Source organism: Tamandua tetradactyla, chromosome 1 (assembly GCF_023851605.1).
Source record: "Tamandua tetradactyla isolate mTamTet1 chromosome 1, mTamTet1.pri, whole genome shotgun sequence".
NCBI lineage: Eukaryota > Metazoa > Chordata > Mammalia > Pilosa > Myrmecophagidae > Tamandua > Tamandua tetradactyla.
Window position 1 is genome coordinate 24,948,269 of NC_135327.1, and position 18,796 is coordinate 24,967,064.

Below are 18,796 nucleotides of genomic sequence, written 5' to 3' on the forward strand. Positions count from 1 at the left end.
TTTCTATTGTAAATACATGCTCTGTGTGACAATTGCCAATTTTACATAATGGTTCAGTTGATTTTCCAAAAAGCATTGAAGGACGATTGAAAATCATTGACAAGTTTAGTACTATTCTTGGAAGTGAAATTTCTGTCCTTGATGTACCATATTATTTAAATTACTAAAAATCCCAGGTTAGGGAAAAGATCATCCTGAGTTGAAAATAAATGTCCATTCACAGATTAGTACTACAGCTAGGCAGATGAAATAAATGACTGGTTGTGTTGTGCAAAGCCAGAACAAGGCTGCAAGCCTCCAGGAACATTATGCAGAAACAGAACAAACCAGGGCCAAGGCCCCGAAGTTTCAGGAAGTAGGTTATATTTGTTTATGGCCATAGGGCTCAGCCAAGTAGCCTCTGAAAGTTTGAGCCCCCAACAGGCTGTTATAGGGCTTAAAGGGAAGTGGTTGGCCATGTGCTGATGTAGAAAAGGAGAGGGGTCTCTACAGGAATTTATCTTATCCTGCCTACCTGCAGTTTTTTTTTTTTTATTAATTAAAAAAAAATTAACTAACACAACATTTAGAAATCATTCCATTCTACATATGCAATCAGTAATTCTTAATATCATCACATAGATGTATGATCATCATTTCTTAGTACATTTGATTAATAAAAAAAGTTAAAAAAAAAAAAAGAAAATTCTGTTCAAACGCCTTGTCACGCTGAAAATACACGGTTGCTCTTAAAGTAGCTAATCAAAACACACACACACACACACACACACGCACACACACACACACACACACGGAAAGATGGGACTGTCGGGACTGCCTCTGGTGGATCAAGCCAAAATAACAAAAATCCTGCCAGATCCTCTTCCAGCCTGGGGGGCCTTGTGTCTACCTCCCTCCTCCCCGCCTCGAAGTACCCCGAATCCGGCTCCATAGAGGAGTCGCACCCTGCAGGCCCGGTCCAGCCCAGCCTCCTCCTTCCTTCCCCCTCGGTCGGTCCCGACATCTGCGCCAGGTCCATTAGCCCACGCGGTGACCTTGACCCCTCGCCCGGCTCCTGCAAATGAGGGGGCACGCCGGGCGCACATGGCCTGACCCCCAGCGACCCGCTGTGACCAGGCATGCGGCCACGCTCTTACACGCGGCCCCGCGGGCGCCGCCCCAGGCATAAAAAGGCCCAGGCAGGAGAGACCGCAGCCGCCGCCGGACCCCGCACCCAGCGCGCCCGCACCATGGCCGCGCCCCGCGTCGCCTGCTGCCTGCTCGCCCTCCTGGCGCTGGCCTCGGCCTGCTACATCCAGAACTGCCCCCTGGGCGGCAAGAGGGCCGCGCGGGACCTCGACGTGCGCCAGGTGAGCGGCCCTGGGCCCCCATCCCGCCGCGTCGGGCCGGGAGGGAGCCCCAGGCACAGGGGCGCATCCACCCCGCCCCGGACCCCGCGCCTGGGCCTGGCCTGGGAACCAGAGTTTGGTGGACTGCGAACCCCCTCCCTGGGGCGCTGTGGGGCCCACGGGCACCGGGAGGCCCAGCCCCGGCAGTCCCCGGGCGATCCGTCCCCTTCCCCAGCCCAGAGCTGCGCGGACTTCCCGAGCCCCAGACTCGCTGCCCGGGCCCCGCCGCCGCCCCCGCCCCGCAAGGCCTCCTGGCTGCCCTCGAGGACCCGCCCCGGCCCCGGGCCTCGCCCCTCACCCCGCTCCCCCGTGCGGTCCCCGCAGTGCCTCCCCTGCGGCCCCGGGGGCAAAGGGCGCTGCTTCGGGCCCGGCATCTGCTGCGCCGACGAGCTGGGCTGCTTCGTGGGCACGGCCGAGGCGCTGCGCTGCCAGGAGGAGACCTACCTGCCGTCGCCCTGCCAGTCGGGCCAGAAGCCGTGCGGGAGCGGGGGCCGCTGCGCCGCGGCCGGCATCTGCTGCAGCCCGGGTGAGCCCCGCGGCGGGGCGGGCGGGGCCGAGGCCTGGGGCGGCGGGCGCGGGGCTGGCGGCCCCTGACCCGGCCTCTCTCCTTCCAGACGGCTGCCGCGCCCATCCCGCCTGCGACCCCGAAGCCGACTTCTCCACGCGCTGAGCCGGAATCAACTCCCGACACGGTCGAGCGTATCCCTCGCTCCCCATAACCTTTTAGATGTTATGAAAATGAAATAAAGCAGATTCCCCCCCCCCCCCCAAATCAGCTTGCATCTCTGTCATAAATGAGAGGGGAGGGTGTTGGGGAGGGAAAGACCAAGGCCAGCGAGGTCCCCGTCTCAGGCTTTATGGGATTCAGAGCGGGAATTCAAAGGCCAGCTTCTGAGCCCCCTAAAGGGAGCAGCACCCAGGCCTCACTACCCCGAGGGGATGGAAGGGGTGCCCTCCACCGCCCCAATCCTCTGGGGGCTGGGGTATTACTGCATGCCCGGCAGTGAAGAAGGTGAAAACAGCTGCCTATTACCATCTCTAAAGTCTTGTCTGGGAGACTATAGCAGGCTGGTCTTAGGAGAAACATTCATAACATCACAACACTGAGGACTGGATCCACAGACAGAGACAGAGGCCAAAGCTGGGCAGACAGGAACCAGAGGATGGGGAAGCTGTCAGCTGAGTGAATGACACCCTGAGAACTGGAAAGAGGCCAGAGTCATACCTGTGGGCCGCCCTGGAAGTTGAGGGAGGAGAGGTGATCTGTGGTGCCAGGTGCCTGGAGGAGGGAGCAGTTGGAGGGCCCCTCAAGTTTCCCAGGAGGTGGCTTCTCAGACAGGCAGCAGGTAGTCGCTGGTCCAATCAGAAGAGGAGCCCAAGCTGGGGCAGGCTGGGCTACATGGCTTTGGTATTATGTTTGCAACCATCCTGAAGGTTGAAATTATTTCAGAGCATGAAATATTAAGAAAAAGTGTACCTAGTATGTTTTGACTAGTCTAGTGGTTCCCTGAGGGACTAGAGCAGGGACTGAATTTTGTTTTGTGCCACCCTCCTCCCCAGGCTGGAGAGGCCTTCTGGAGGCATCTGGGATGTCAAAAGATATAAAGACATAAACTGACCATGCCCACCTGGGATGAGGGACCGCAGGCAGGGCAAATGACAGACCAAAGGCCTGGGAGGAAGGAAGCAGAGAAAGAAGTGTGTAGCTGGAATAAGGGCTCAGCAGGACTGCAGGCTATACCTGGGGAGGAGGGAGTGCAACGCACACACGTAGGACCCGGACGCCTGCTCAGAAGAGACCTGAGAGCACCCCAGGCTTGGAGGTCTGGCAGATTTGGGGCTCCCACAAGCCAGAAGTGAAGCAAAGGCAGAGCTGTAGGCAGTCTGGCTTATCTTTAAAGGAGCGCCACATCTTAGAGCCAAGCTGCACAGACTGGGAGAGTAGTTTTCCTATCCCTATCCCTCTCTCTCTGTCTCACACACACACACACACATACACACACACTTGAATACACACATTCAAGGAAATCTCTGCCAGGTCACTGGCTATTCCCTGAGATAATGGAACAGAGATTTCAGTAATGAAGCACAATAAGGAATAAAGTCTTCACAAAAATAAATTTGGAGTAATAACTAAACAGGTTATTGCAGCCTTTAAATTAATAATAACAAACTCTCGGGTAGAAGAAGAATATAATCTCCAGAATAGCCACATTACAAGTCAAATGCTCAGTTTTCAACAACAACAACAAAGTGTTACATGGCATACAAAGAAATAGGGAGCTAGAGTCCAAGGGAAAAATATATATTGGCAGAAGGTATCCATGAGGAAGCTGAAACATTGGAATTGCTATACAAAGCCTTTCAATCGACTGCCTTCAATATGCTCAGAGTGCTAAAGGAAACCTTGGGAAAGAACTGGAAATAACCGAGTAGGAAACACAAGATCAATTGTAATTCTATATACTAGAATAATAAACACAATTTCGTTTAGAAGCACTTCCCCAAAATGAAATACACAGGTATTAATCAAGTAAAGCATATACAGGTGTCTAAGACTTGTATGCTGAAAACTACAAAATGCTGAGGAAAGATTTCAAAGAAAATTTTAATAAGTGGAGAAGCATACCATGTTCATGGACTGAAGGACTCAACATAGTAAAGATGTCAATTCCCCTCAAATCAATATAAAGGGTGTTTTAGTTTGTTAAGCTGCTGAAATTCAATGTACCAGAAACGGAAATTAAATTATTATTAAATTATTAAATTCCCTTTTAAAAAGGGAATTTAGAAAGTTACAAATTTACAATTCTAAGGCCATAAATATGTCCTAACTAAGGCATCAAGAGAAAGATATCTTGGCTCAAGGAAGGGTGATCTGGGGAGGCAGGTAGCTGTGTCTGCTGGCCCTCGTTCCCAGTTCTGTTGCTTCCAGATTCTGATGCCAGTGGTTTCCTCTCTAAGTTCTTTGGGCATTCACTTAGCTCCTCCAGAAAACTCTGGGCTCTGGCTTGCTTATCATCTCATGAGAAGGAACATGGCGAGATTTGTTGGGCTGTGCCCATCTCTAGGCATCATACTCTCTCTATCAGCACTCCCAGGATCTCCAGGTATCCATGTCTCTGTTAGCTCTGAACCAGCTGTTCTCCAAACATCTAAATCTCCAAGCATCTCTGTCAGCTCTGAGATTTCTCCAGAATGTTTCTTCTTTTAAATGATTCCAGTAAAGTAATCAAGACGTGCCCTGAATGGGCAGAGTCACATTTCCATCTAATCAAAGGGCGTACCCAGAACTGAGTGCCACATCTCTGTGGAGATAATCTAATCAAATAGTGTCTGCCTTACAGTATTGAATCAGGACTAGAAGAAACAGCTGTCCCTGCAAGATTGGGTCAAGATTAAAACATGGCTTTTCTGGGGTACATAATAGCTTCAAACTGGCACATAGGAGAAACACTATTCCACAAACTGGTACATAGGATTAACAAAAAGCCCAGCAGACATTTTTTGCAGATATTGAGACATTTACTATAAAGTTGATGTGAAAAGGCAAAGAAAATAGAACAGATAAAACAATATTGAGAAATGAGAATGAAGTGGGAAGAATCATTCTACCCAATTTTAAGAATTACTCATTATACAGCTGTTGTAATGACGACTACGTGGTATTGGGGGTGAGACAGACATAGACATCAGTGGAACAGGATTGAGAGTTCACAAATAGACACACACAAATATGCTTACATGAGTTTTGATAATACTACAAAAGCAATTCAATGGAGGATGGAAAGTCATTTTAACAAATGGAGCTGAAGCAACTCGACATCAAAGGCAAAAAGAAAAAATTAACTTTGAACTAAAACCTCATACCTTATACAAAAATTAACTCAATATGGATCCAGATATAACTATAAAATGTAAACCTGTAAAACTTTTCGAAAAGTGCACAGGAGAAAATCATCAAGACCTAGGACTTGGTGAAGAGTTCTTATTCATGACACCAAAAGCATAATTGTTATAAGAAAAAAATGATAAATTGGACTTCATCAAAATGTAAGTCATTTTCTCTGCAAAAGATCCTGTGAAAAAAAAATGAAAGAAAGCTATCAACTGAGAGAAAATACTTGAACCCACAAATACGACAAAGGATTAGTATTTTGAATATATAAAAAAGTCTCAAAACTCAACAGCAAAAAAAACCCAAACAATTGAATTAGAAAATGGGAAAAAGACATGAACAGGCATTTCACTAAGGAGGATGGACACTTGGCAAATAGAGACACGAAAACATGTTCAATATTGCTAATTATTAGGGAAATCCAAATAGAGACGACAACGAGTTATTACTACATACCTATTAGAACAGCTGAAAAATTTTAAATGATGAAAAGGCCACATGCTGATGCATATGAGCACAGAGAGCATCTCTCCTGCCTTGCTGGGGGAATGTAAATTGGTGCAGCCACTCCGGAAAAAGTTTGCAGAGTCTTAAAAAACTAATCATGCACTTATCCTACAATCCAGCACCACATTCCTATGAATTTAGCCTGGAGAACCTAAATGTGCATACACAAATAGGTGTACAAACGTGTCCATGGAAGCTTTACTCGTAATAGCCAAGAACTGGAAATAGTTTAATGGCTAAACAAACTGTTGCACCCTGAATACTCCTTATCAATAAAAAAGAATGAGATATTGCATAACAGGTGGACACACAGAGGAGCATTATCCTCAAGGAAGTTATGTGCAGTGATGAAAGCCATTCCCTAAGATTACATACTATATGGTTCCATTTGTATAACATTCTTGACATGACAAAATTACAGCAAAATTATAGAGCTGAAGATCAGATTAGTGGTTGACAGAAGTTTTGGAGTTGGTGTGCTGGTTTGAAAGGAAGTATGCCCCCTAAGAAAAGCCATGTTTTAATATAAATCCCATTTCTTAAAGGTAGAATAGTCTCTATTCAATACTGTATGTTTGAAACTGTAATGACATCATCTCCGTGGTTGATGTGATTTAGTCAAGAATGGTTGTTAAACTGGATTAGGGGATGACATGTCTCCACCTATTTGAGTGGGTCTTGATTGGTTTACTGGAGTCCTATAAAAGAGGAAATATTTTGGAGACTTAGAGAGATTCAGAGAGAGCAGAGAATGCTGCAGCACCACGAAGCAGAGTCCACGAGCCAGTGACCTTTGGAGATGAAGGAAAACGCCTCCCGGGAGCTTCATGAAATCGGAAGCCAGGAGAGAAAGCTAGCAGATGATGCTGTGTTCACCATGTGCCCTTCCAGCTGAGAGAGAAACCCTGAACTTCTTCAGCCTTCTTGAACCAAGGTATCTTTCCCTGGATGCCTTTGATTGGACATTTCTATAGACTTGTTTTAACTGGGACATTTTCTCGGCCTTAGAACTGTAAACTAGCAACTCATTAAATTCCCCTTGTTAAAAGCCATTCCGTTTCTGGTATATTGCATTCCGGCAGTTAGCAAACTAGAACAGTTGGAGAGATGGGAAGGGAAGTTTGGGAAAGGATGTAAGACAACGGGGTAGGAGGAGGGAACTTGTGAAACTGTTCTACCCTTGGTGTGGTAACATCATCCACACATGTGAGAAGATGGCATGGAACAATTTCTGGTCATCAAAATGGCAAAGTGAGCCATGCCAGGACTCTGGCCCAGACAGAAGCATTTAGCTGTAATTTAGCATCTTTCTCACAGCTCCAGAAAACAGTTAAAAGAATATAGTATCAAGGAGAGTACTGAATCAAGGAAAGAGCTCATTAAAAACAGTAGGATCATTAATAAATAAATGAAACAGAAGGGTCCCTTGGTACTCTGGCTGGACTCCCCATCCCCTCCGTGGCTGGCAGCAGAGCCGCCTGCACCAGCTCCCAGCGCGGCCCTTGCCCGCAGTTCCAAAGGAAGCAGAATGGCCCTGGTGCACATCCTGGGAGCAGGCATGTCTCTGCTAGCCTGTGGGGTCCGCCTGAGGGCAGGAACCAGGACACTGACCTTGGTTTGCCATCCAGAATGTGACCTCTGTGTAGGAGGTAGCTCACTCCTCAATCAGTAAAACACACAACTACCCTATGTCCTGGCAATCCCACGTGTAGGTACACATCCTAAAGAACTGAAAGCAGGGACCTGGACAGATATTTCTGTACCAATCTTCATTCCAGCGGTATTCACAATAGCCAAAAGGTGGGAATACCCCAAAGGTTCATCAAGATATGAGGAATCTGTGGTTTCTGTCTGTCCCTGTTTTGCTATCAGGTCCACCTCCCTCCGTCTGCTTCTTTCTGTCGTTCTGGTTTAGGATTTTCCGGACCACCCGGTCAAGGAACTCACCTCCAGGCCTATGGGCCCCCTGCAGTTTAGCCCCCGTGCTGTGCCATGACCTCTCCCCTACGGGGTCTGCCCTCCACTGGGTGGGTCCGAGCACGGATTTCAGTCTAGGGACAGCCGAGGGAGCCTCCCCGTCCTGCCCTGCTGTCCCCTCCCTACCCCCAGAGACAGAGACAGCAGGCGCCCAGTGCATTGCAAAGGTTTATTTCTCTTGCTGCAAGGGCAGGGCGGCGGTGAGCGCCCGGGGCGGGGACAGTCCCCCGCCGCTCAGTAGACGTCGGGCTTGGCGGGCTCTGCGGGCTCGGGGACCCCGGCCAGCTGCACCAGTCGCAGCAGCAAGGCCCCGCTCGGCCCGTCCAGCTGAGTCGCGTTGCTCCGGTCGCTGGCGCGGACGCGACGACGAAAGTCCGCGCCCTCCCGGCACTCGGCCGCGGTCGCGCAGCTCTCTGCGGAGAGCACGGGCTGAGCCGCGGGCACGGGGACCCCGGCGGTGGGGGCGCAACGCCCCGGCCTCGCTTCCCCCGCCCCGCCCCGCCCCGCGCCAGCCCCGACGGCCCCCGCCCCGCGTCCTCCCCCCGGCCCCGCCGCTGCCCGCCCGGGCCCCGCACCGTCGTTGCAGCAGATGCCGGCCGCGGCGCAGCGGCCCCCGCTCCCGCACGGCTTCTGGCCCGACTGGCAGGGCGACGGCAGGTAGGTCTCCTCCTGGCAGCGCAGCGCCTCGGCCGTGCCCACGAAGCAGCCCAGCTCGTCGGCGCAGCAGATGCCGGGCCCGAAGCAGCGCCCTTTGCCCCCGGGGCCGCAGGGGAGGCACTGCGGGGACCGCACGGGGGAGCGGGGTGAGGGGCGAGGCCCGGGGGCCGGGGGTGCGGTGGGGAAGGCCCTGAGGGGCAGGTGGAGCGGCGGGGACTGGGGTGTCCCCGGCCAGTCTGAGCTGGGGGATAGAGTTTGGTGGTTGGGGGTTCTGCATCACTCGGCCCCAAAGGGGTCAGAAACGGGGATTCGAAATCTACTTAATTCCTTTATCTCCAGGTGACCCAGGAGCCATGTCGGTACCATCTCTCAGCGGCTTCACCGTATGTGGGGAAGGAGCTACAAGGAGGGTGCGGGGGCCCTTCCTCCTCAGCTCTGGGCCCGCGGTGGCATGTCCCCCCCACCTGTTCCCCCCTTAACCCAGACCTTCCTCTTCTCACCCCCTTACTGCAGCTTCCTCCCTAACAACCCCACCCCATGACCTAAGAGAGGGGTGTCCCCTCCAGAACACATCCAGAACCTTCTCCCTATTCCCTGTCTCCCCACTGGACCCACCCGGCCCCCCTCATGACAGGCCTCTGGACCGAGGGCAACCCCAGTTCCCCAAGCTGGTGGCCTGGCTGGGAGTCTGACCCCTACTCACCCAGCTATGGTGACCTGAGGAGGGCACCAGGCACCCAGATGGCTCAGGCCCATCTCAGAGGAGCTGAGCAGGAGAAAGGCTGGGCCCCGGGGCCTGCCCACCTGCCGGCTCTAATTTGTTCAGCAGTCCCCCGCATTGAGCCAGCTGTGGCCAGGGCAGAATGGCCCGTGGTGAGCAGGTTTCCTTCAGCTCTGCTGAAAATGAGCTAAAAGGAAATTGGCTGGACATGTAGCATGAAAGAATTGGGCTAGGTATCCAGCAGAACCACCTCGCAGGATGCTTGGGTGGGAGGTAGCTCCTCATCAGGAGAGCTCAGAGCAATGGACACCTTCTGAGGGGCAGGGCGAGGGCTGGAGCTTTGTGGAGGAGGCATCGAATGCCGGCAGGACAGACCTACCGTTACTAGCCAGACTTCAGACAAGTCCCCTCGTGCACAGAGGAGACCTCACTACCTACTTCTTCATGGCCCAGTCCCCAGCCTGGTTACTGGGAAAACATCTCTCACTTTCCTGCTTCTCCTCTCCGGAAGGGGCCAGTGCCCACGAACCCCAAAACCCCTCCCAGCCCCTGGAAGCCTGTCGGCCCCTCTGCCCAGCCACGCCAAGCCTCCCTTCTCCTGCTGGGCACTTCCCCTGCAGCCTGCCTTCTCCCACGACTTCCCCTCTCCTGGCCCGTGCCCTGTGATGCCAGCCCAGGGGCACTGCCACTCCTGGCAGCCCCAACGGGCTTAGGTTGTACCTGTCTCAGCTCCAGGTCGGACAGAGCCCTCTTGCCGCCCCTTGGGCAGTTCTGGAAGTAGCACGCAGAGGTGAGGGCCAGCAGGCCGAGGAGGCACACGGGCAGCGCGGTGTCGGGCATCCTGGCGTGGGTGGCACAGCGTGCAGCGCTCTCCACAGGCTCTGCTGTGCTGCCTTGGCTGACTGCCTATTTATGTCCACAGGTGTCCCCTTGGAGGTGACGTGGCTGCCACCCTCCCCAGTGGCTCCCCAGGAGCCCAAAGCCGCCAGGTCCCAAGCCGTCAGCAGTGATTCAGGCATCTGGGGACACACGTGGGCCTGTCTGTGCAGGGGTGAGGAGGAGGGGGTGCAGGTCTCTGGCTGCATTCAGCAGGAGTACCCAGCCTGGCGCAGGAGCTGCTGTGATTGTGACTTCAGCTCTCTGGACTGAGGACAAGTGAAAGGCTTGGTCGCCTGGAGATGGTCTCTGCACTGCTGGCCACCTGGAGGAGGCTGGGGGTCGCCAGGCCTAGTTCCCCCAGCACAGTCAGGGGGTGAGAGGTATCTGTCCAGGAGTGGGGTGGGGGACAGTTGGGTATAGGGACCAGATCCAAGAGGATTAGCCCCGTGAGAGGACAAGTGACAAAGAATGACACATACGCAGGATGTCACGGACACGGCTATTTCGCAGCTATACCAGGAAAGGGGAGTCCTGCTTGCAGGCTGCTGGACCAGAGAGGTGTAGTCAGGGAACCAAGGCACACACACGGAATCGGAGGGTGCTGGGCCCACCGGGCATGAGGGTCCAGCTTCTGGGAGAAATGGGGACTCTTCCACCCCATCCCCAGCCCTCACTCCCCTGCACCCACATAGCAGAGACCAGGGACGTGGGTCCTAGGCTGGGGTCTTTGCGACAGCTTCTTAGCATGTCTTGCATCACCCTGCACAAGCAGGAAGGGGAAGGGCAGCTGTGGGAAAGCAGTGGAATCCAACCCTGAGGAAGTTTTCTGCTTTCCCCATGGGCCACAATCTGAAGGAACTGAGACAAGTGCCACTCAGGCCTAGGTTGGACATGGGGCCCGGGGACTCTGGGGCTGGGGCCTGGGATGGGGGTGAACCACAGCCAAATGGGCCCCACCCTGGAGCCCATGACTGGGGCACCCAGATGGGCCCCGGCTGGCAGGTCTGAAGAGGCGGCAGCCTCCCTCCCCCCATGCCATCAACATCCCTCTCTGGTGCTGGGACCCCGTCTGGCTTCCCCAGGTCCTCAATGTGTGCACACGCCCTGCTCTCTGCCCCACCCCAGGCAGACTCCGCTCTCCTCTCCGAGCTGTGCAGCAATCGGACAAGAAGCACTGGGTTTGGGGCTGCCCCCTTCCCACCAAGTGTAGTGAGGAACCTGCCATCACAGGGAGGGGCCCTTGAAATATCTCCCGTCCCCCGTCAGGGCCTGAATCCAGGCTTGTTGGGGTCATCCCCTCAGAGCTGAGCAGACCCTCGGCAAGGCAGTGCTGGCCAGGTGTGACCTCAGGGACACGTGAGCCTGCGTGTGAGTCTGACTTCTGCAGCTGCTGGAAACTTCCCGACCTTCTCTGTATCCTCCTCCCTAGGTTGTAGTGAGGACTGAAACCACACCAAAGTGTTTAGAAAAGTGCCTGCCCCCTCGGGAAGTTAGTTAACAGTATTATTACATTAGCATTCTACTGTTCTGTGAGCACCTGAAGAGCTGGGTGACCCGGGCTGTGTGATCAGGAGCTCTCCCTCTCTGGACATCAGGTCTGAGGTGTCATCTGAGAACTGTGCGGCCTGACAAAATGAAGGGAAGGCTGGGGGCAGGCCCGGCACCCATATCCTGACAAGCAGGGCATCGTCTAAGACCCGCCCCCCACTCCCAGGCTCCCGTGCAGACCCCTGACCTCACCTCTACACAGACACCAGGCACTCCCCCAAGACCCACCTTCCCAGAGCCTGCACTGGCTGGGAGAAGTCTCACCGCTCTGCTGCCTGGTAACCACAAGGACCCTCCAGACCCCACCCCCTGAATGCGCATCCTTTCCCAAACTACTCTTCAGATCTCCCCATCCTTACATCCCCTCTTCCCACCCTTAGCTCATACATCATTAAAATCAGACCATGCTACAACAAACATCACTCCTGTTAATTCTTAAGAACACCTAGGGCTTGGACTGAAATTCTATAAATGTTTCATGCACTAAGTTTGCTTTCCTGGAACCTGTAATTCCCAGAGGGCTCCTAGGCCAGCTAATCCCAGAGGGACCAGCCTGTCCAAGATTATCAGCTCATTACATCCCCCTATCCCTTAGTGTTGACTCCTCTTCTCAACATGAACATGTCAGAATGACCACTGCCTAAAGATCCCTATAGATTGCGAGAAGGATCAAAGGAGAAGGAGGAGTGTCACAGAGAAAACAGGATTTAACAAATGAGCATGACTGCTGAATCACTATATTGATATCTCTTCTAGCCGCCAGTGTTTTGGAGCAGCTAAAAGGAAATGTCTGAAATAGTGAAATGGCAGCCAATGGCAAACTCTGAAATCTGTTCTGTAACTACTTGGTGAAGGGCACTTTGAAAATTATTGCTTTTTCTTCTTTTCTTTGAATATATGCTATATTTCACAGACATACACACACACACAAAACATTAAAAAAAAAAAAAAACAGAACAAACCGTAGAGCTCTTTCCCCTACCTGCTTGTACCCACTAACCATCTGTTGATATGATGACATCATAAATGTTAGATGAGTCCAACACGTTAGACGGCAAATCTGCCTTCCATGCTAAGCCATGGAGTACGTGATGTGAATTTTCCCTTTCTGAACAACTTTGTGTGTTCTCCATGTTGTTGGGTCTCTCAGTTTTTCACTGTGGCCCATTTGCCGTTTTGATCCAGATGAACATGTGCTCTGTTACGCTCACCACTCCTGCTTCTGTCCAGCCCAGTCCACTGAAACTCCCGTTACCTGGGCCACAAACTACCCCCACGTTGTCAAATTTGGTTGCCAGGTTCATGTGCTCATTTTGCCTAATCTGCTAGAGATGTGACATGGGTGAGCACTCATGCTTTTATAAACACAAACTTCTCTTGGCTCCACTGACACCATCTCTCCTGGTGTTCCTTTCCTCCCTCTGGGCAATATACTCAGTCCACTGTGTGTTGGGGGAGCTGCTCTCTGTCCTTGACTCTAAGTGCTGGAGTGTCCCAGGGCTCAACCCTGCAGCTTCTCCTCTGCAGTGTGTTTCAATTCTCTCTGCTTCTTTCTGCTCTTGCCTTGGACTCTTAGGACTTACTGTTTCCTTGTTCTAGAAAGTTCAGAGTCCCGTCCCCCTCCCAGAATTTAGGTGGCTGGCTTCAGTGTCATCTCCTCGGGTGATTCTTCCCAGACCACCCTCCCAAGTGCTTCCTCCTCCCACCGCTAACCTGGGTCTACGTTGCTGTGCTTTATAGCACTTACCTGCAACTCATTTCTTTTCTTTTTTTTTTCACTGTAGCCCCACTAGAATGAAAGTCCCAGGATGGAGTTCATGGTCAGTGCTGTAGCGCCTCCTGGTTCAGTGCTTGCCACATAGTGGATCTTTAATAAACTATGGAAAGCAGGACGAGAGGAAGGGGCATGAGACCTGGGTTCCAGCCTCAGCTCTCCAGGGAGCTGTGTGATCCTGGGCAGGTCCCACCTGTTCCCAAGGTTACTTGCAGGATGCCCTAACCCCAGCCCCCCTCACACTCAGGTTTCCAGGGAATCCGATGAAGGTGCTTCAGAGGATTCAGATTTCTGCAATCCTTACAGAACACAACTGCAGCCTCCAAATTAAATCCCAAATCCCATAATGTTCTTAGACATGTTTACTTACCTGTTCTAGTTTGCTAGCTGTCAGAATGCAATATATCTGCAACAGAACAGCTTTTCAAAAAAAAAATGTTTTTATTGTCCGTCCTTAACAAACAAACATACAAACATTCTTGACATACATTCTATACATAGAGTACGATCAGCGGCTCACAATACATTTCATAGTTGTGTATTCATCACCACAATAATTTTTTTGACATTTGCATCTCTCCAGCAAAAGAAATAAAAAAGAAAAAAGAAAAATTTCATACATATCATACCCCTTAACCCCCCACTCATGACCACTAGTATTTCAATCTATTCAATTTACTTTAACTTTTGTTCCCCCTATTATCTATTCTTTATCCAAATTTTTTACTCATCTGTCCATACCCTAGACAAAAGAAACATCAGATACACGGTTTTCACAATCACACAGTCACATTATAAAAGCTATATCATTCTACAATCATCTTCAAGAAACATGGTTACTGGAACACAGCTCCACAGTTTCTGATACTTCCCTCCAGCCACTCTATAACACTATAAACTAAAAAGGGGATATCTATATAATGCATAAGAATAACCTCCAAGATAATCTCTCAACTCTGTTTGAAATTTCTCAGCCACTGACACTTTATTTTATCACATTTCTTTATCTCATTTATTGCTTTTGTAATAAATTTTTCTCAATCCCTTGATGGCGAGTCCCAGCTAATCCCAGATTTCTGTCCCATGTTGGCAGGAAAGTTCACACCCCAGGAGTCAGGTCCCACATAGAGGGGAGGGCGGTGAGACAGAACAGCTTTTAAAAAAAGGGGAATTTAATAAGTTGCAAGTTTACAGTTCTAAGGCTGTAAAAACATCCCAATTAAAGCCAGCCTATAGAAAGGTCCAATTTAAGGCATCCAGGGAAAGATACCTTGGTTCAAGAAGGCTGATGATGTTCAGGGTTTTTCTCTCAGCAGAAAGGACACATGGTGAGCATGGCGACATCTGCTAGCTTTCTCTCCATGCTTCTTGTTTCATGAAGCTCCCCCAGGGGCCTATTCCTTCTTCATCTCCAAAGGTCTCTGGCTGCGTGGGCTCTCGTGGTTCTCCTGGCTCACATGGATGTCGTGGCTCTCTCTTGGTTCTCTTTCTGAAACGTTTCCTCTTTTAAAGGATGCCAGTAAGCTAATCAGGACCCCCCTGGAAAGGGTGGAATATATGGCCCTCTAATCAAAGGTTAATACCCACAATTGGGCATGTCACATCTCCAAGGAGATAATCTAATCAAGTTTTCAACCTACAGTATCGAATAGGTTTTAAAAGAAATGGCCGCCTCCACGAGATGGATCAGGAATAAAACATGGCTTTTCTAGGGTACATAATCCTTTCACACCTGCACGTCACCCTTAGGCCACTTTCCTGAGAACAGATGACAGTTAACTAATCTTAGCACAGCCTCTGCCCTCTCCATCCCACCCCCACTCCTGTTTCTTATGTGCCCCCTTTCAAGCCCAGCCTGGTGCCTGAACCACAGGAAATCTCTGCTTCTAAAACAGGCTGGCCTCATTTTCAAGCAGACTCTGCGGCTAGCAGCAAGCAGAGCTTTCTCCTTGGGCACCTGTTTTCCAGTCGTCCTGGTTGAGGCCCCTCCATATTGAACACGCACAAATGTCCCATAAATTGAAGCGCTGGACAAAAGCAAGCAAAAGGTGTAGGAGTCTAAGAGCCATTGACTGAATTGAATCAAAGAGGGGGAGGCAGGCGGGAGCCAACAGAGGAGAAAAGGCAGGACCTGAGCAGATGGTGAGAGACTGCAAGGGATCGACCCCAGGAGTGAGTAAAGAAAAGAAAAGCCTTACGTTGTTGTTTTGCATTTTTTTCACCCACACCCAAAACCAAAGCACTTCTCAGATGGCCTGAAGACCCATCTCTGTAGAGGGGGTTACATTAAGCTTAAATCATAAATAAAAAGACCTCACAAAAATTCTTACTCCCAGAAATAACCTAAATTAAAACCAAACACAGTAGGTAAAATATTCTTGACGAAACTCTTTTCCATTTTAAAGCCTGTCCTGTGGCGGATGGGTGAGCTGACCTCCGTCCAGGGACGCTCATCTGCAAGTCCAGTCCCCCCCCCCCCCCCCCCGCGCCCGGCCTGCCCCACCCTCCGGGGCGGTGGCCGCTGTACTGGGGGTGCGGGCGGTGGACAGGGGTTACCCCCTGGCCTGGGCTGGGGAAGAGTCAGACCAAATCGTCCAAATCCTCCCCCACGACACAAAGGGGCAAGAAGTACTCGTGGGTCGTGGGGAGCAGGAGTGAAAAATCAGAAAGGAAGGCCGCAAACTTGGTGGTCTTTCGGAGCCACCGGGGCTGAAGCGCGGGGCCGGCGCCACAGTGAATTGGGCGGCTTGGGCGGCGCGCACGCCCCGTCCCCTCTGCGGCTCCTAATGAGGCCGGAAGCCCGGCAGCCGGGCGGGCTGTGCCCAGACTGCTAACGGCGGCATGAGCGCGGCCCCCCGGGTCCCGCGGGTCAACGCCTCGGGGAGCGCGGCGCCCGGAATCACTTAGCGCCATCAGCCGGCGCGCGACGCGGGGGAGGCGGCCCGCTTAGCTCCCCTGGGGCTCCGGGCGCGTGGAGGAGGGCCGAGGGGCCGCGGCGGGGAGAGGCTGGGGCTGGAGGAGGCGGCGCTCGGGCCGGGGTCCCCACTCGGAGCAAAGGGGCCGCGGCCAAGCCCCCGGCCCCAGCCCGTGCGCGCTCGCTCCCGCCAGAGACACACGCCCCGCGCGTTGGCGCTGCGGGGACCGCCTGGGGGTCCCGGGAAGCGGTCTCTGGGAGGGCTGTGTGCACGTGTGTACATCCTCGGCCTCGGCTAGGGGCTTTTGCCACCGCCTTTCTTGCAAACTCTGACCTGATCTCAGAGAGTGTTGATGTCCCGGACAGAGGGGTCGGTGGTGAGTGGCAATGGGAGGCCTCAGTGCTGGGAACAGTTAGCACTTAGTGGCGCCCAGCCTGGGATCCCGGGGAAAGTAGTGCCGGGTATTCTCAGGGCCCGTGGTTCGTGGACTGAGGGCTGAATGGGAAGTTACAGGGATGGGTGAGTGAATGCTCCCCGGGTCGAATAAATGGCTCATGCAAAGTTGTAAGGAGCAGGAGCATCAAATGCGGGTGCGCTTGTGCACGTAAATTCTGCGTGTGCGCGTGTAGGGACAGCCTCGGGATATTTAGGCTGGGAGCAGGTTCCGTGGCAGGCAACACTCAAGATCTCCATAGCACCGCGTCTGTGCCAGAACTTGCTCCAAGGCGTTTCCAAATACTTCCTTCTCTAATCGGCTGGAAACTCCGAGAGGAGGTAGGTATGTTTTATCCCCGTTGTACAGACAGGAAGCTAAGGGACAGGCAGGTTGAGTAACTTTCCCAGCCACATCCAGATAATGAACAGCAGAGCTGGGATTCACATCCCGGCTTCAGTCTGGCTCTTAACCACACCACTGCCTCAAAACCCACTAACAGTGAGTTAATCACAAGTCCCCTTATAATTACAGTACCTGAGAGATATTGCAGGTTTGGATCCAGGCCACTGGAATAAAGTGAATATTGTAATAAAGTGAGTTGCACAAATTTTTTTGGTTTCCCAGTGCAAATAAAAGTTATATATAAATATATATTATATATATATAGTTTACACTATCGTAACTTAGTCTATTTTTGTGAAATATAGCAATAAATTTCCTAGTACAAAATTTTAAAAATGTTTGTGCATGAGGAAGAACAAAGGAATGTCATTACTGCAGGGTGCTGAAAATAGATGGTAATTAATATTTAAAAATTTCACCTTATGTGTGAGACTAAAGCAAAAAATGTCAATTTGGTACAAAATTTATATTTTGACTAGTGCATTTCCTAATATAACTTACTTAGATAGCTTGATTGTACACCATAAGTACTTGGAATCTTGGGTAGGACATGAGATTTTGTTGGTTTGCCCAGAGTGATGCCCCGATGAATCCCAGAGTGATTTGATCAGTGAGTGGAAAAGTATTTGCAAAGTCCTCTTCAGGGAATGGTGAGAACAGGGAGAAATTCAACTTCCCCAAGTTGAATTCTTGATCTTCTCGCAAGCAGTGTGGACAATCAAAGCTATAGGCTGAGCCCCCAGTCTTGGGGTTTGTTCATATGAAACTTAACCCCACAAAGGATAGGTCAAGTCTACTTAAAATTTAGGCCTAAGGGTCACCCCCAAGAGAGCCTCTTTTCTTGCTCAGATGTGGCCTCTCTCTCCAGCCAACACAACAAGCAAACTCACCATCCTCCCCCTGTCTACGTGGAACATGACTCCCAGGGGTGTGGACCTTCCTGGCAACATGGGACAGAAATCCTAGAATGAGCTGAGACTCAAGCATCAAGGGATTGAGAAAACCTTCTGGACCAAAAGGGGGAAGAGTGAAATGAGCCAAAGTGTCAATGGCTGAGATATTCCAGAGTCGAGAGGTTATCCCAGAGGTTATTCTTACCCATTAAGTAGATATCACCTTGTTATTCAAGATGTAGTGGAGAGGCTGGAGGGAACCACCTGAAAATGTAGAGCTGTGTTCCAGTAGCCATGTTTCTTGATGATGATTGAATAATGATATAGGTTTCACAATGTGACTGTGTGATTGTGAAAACCTTCTGTCTGATGCTCCTTTTATCTACCTTGTCAACAGGTGAGTAGAACACATGGAATAAAAATAAATAATAGGGGAAGCAAATGTTAAAATAAATTTAGTTTGAAATGCTAGTGATCCATGAAAGGGCAGGGTAAGGGGTATGGTATGTATAATCTTTTTTTTCTCTGTTTTCTTTTTATTTCTTTTTCTGAATTGATGCAGATGTTCTAAGAAATGATGAATATGCAACTAAGTGATGATATTGTGAATTACTGATTATATATGTAGAACGGAATGATCATGTTAATGTTTTAGTTCGTTTGTTGTTAATTTTTTTAATTAATAAATTAATTAATTTAAAAAATTTTCCTAGTACATTTTAGCAAGTAGTTATAGAATAGATTTTAAAGTTTGGTATGGGTTACAGTTCCATGATCTTTTATTTTTTCTTATGGCAGCTC

The 18,796-nt window shown here is 50.8% G+C and overlaps 2 protein-coding genes across 2 annotated transcripts; one reads left to right on the forward strand and one right to left on the reverse strand.

The window, feature by feature from the left end:
* The first annotated feature begins 1,205 nt into the window (after positions 1-1,205).
* LOC143644011 (oxytocin-neurophysin 1) lies at positions 1,206-2,080 on the forward strand. The gene is made up of 3 exons (XM_077112416.1): positions 1,206-1,349; positions 1,713-1,914; positions 2,003-2,080. Exons 1-3 carry the CDS (start codon positions 1,230-1,232, stop codon positions 2,056-2,058), a joined length of 378 nt encoding a protein of 125 aa, XP_076968531.1. The 5' UTR covers positions 1,206-1,229; the 3' UTR covers positions 2,059-2,080.
* Positions 2,081-7,957: 5,877 nt separating this feature from the next.
* On the reverse strand, positions 7,958-10,973 carry AVP (arginine vasopressin). Its single transcript, XM_077112405.1, has 3 exons — positions 9,869-10,973; positions 8,346-8,547; positions 7,958-8,183 (listed from the first exon to the last, which is right to left on the reverse strand). The coding sequence occupies exons 1-3, from the start codon at positions 9,986-9,988 to the stop codon at positions 8,005-8,007; spliced, it is 501 nt and encodes a 166-aa protein (XP_076968520.1). The 5' UTR covers positions 9,989-10,973; the 3' UTR covers positions 7,958-8,004.
* Positions 10,974-18,796: the final 7,823 nt, after the last annotated feature.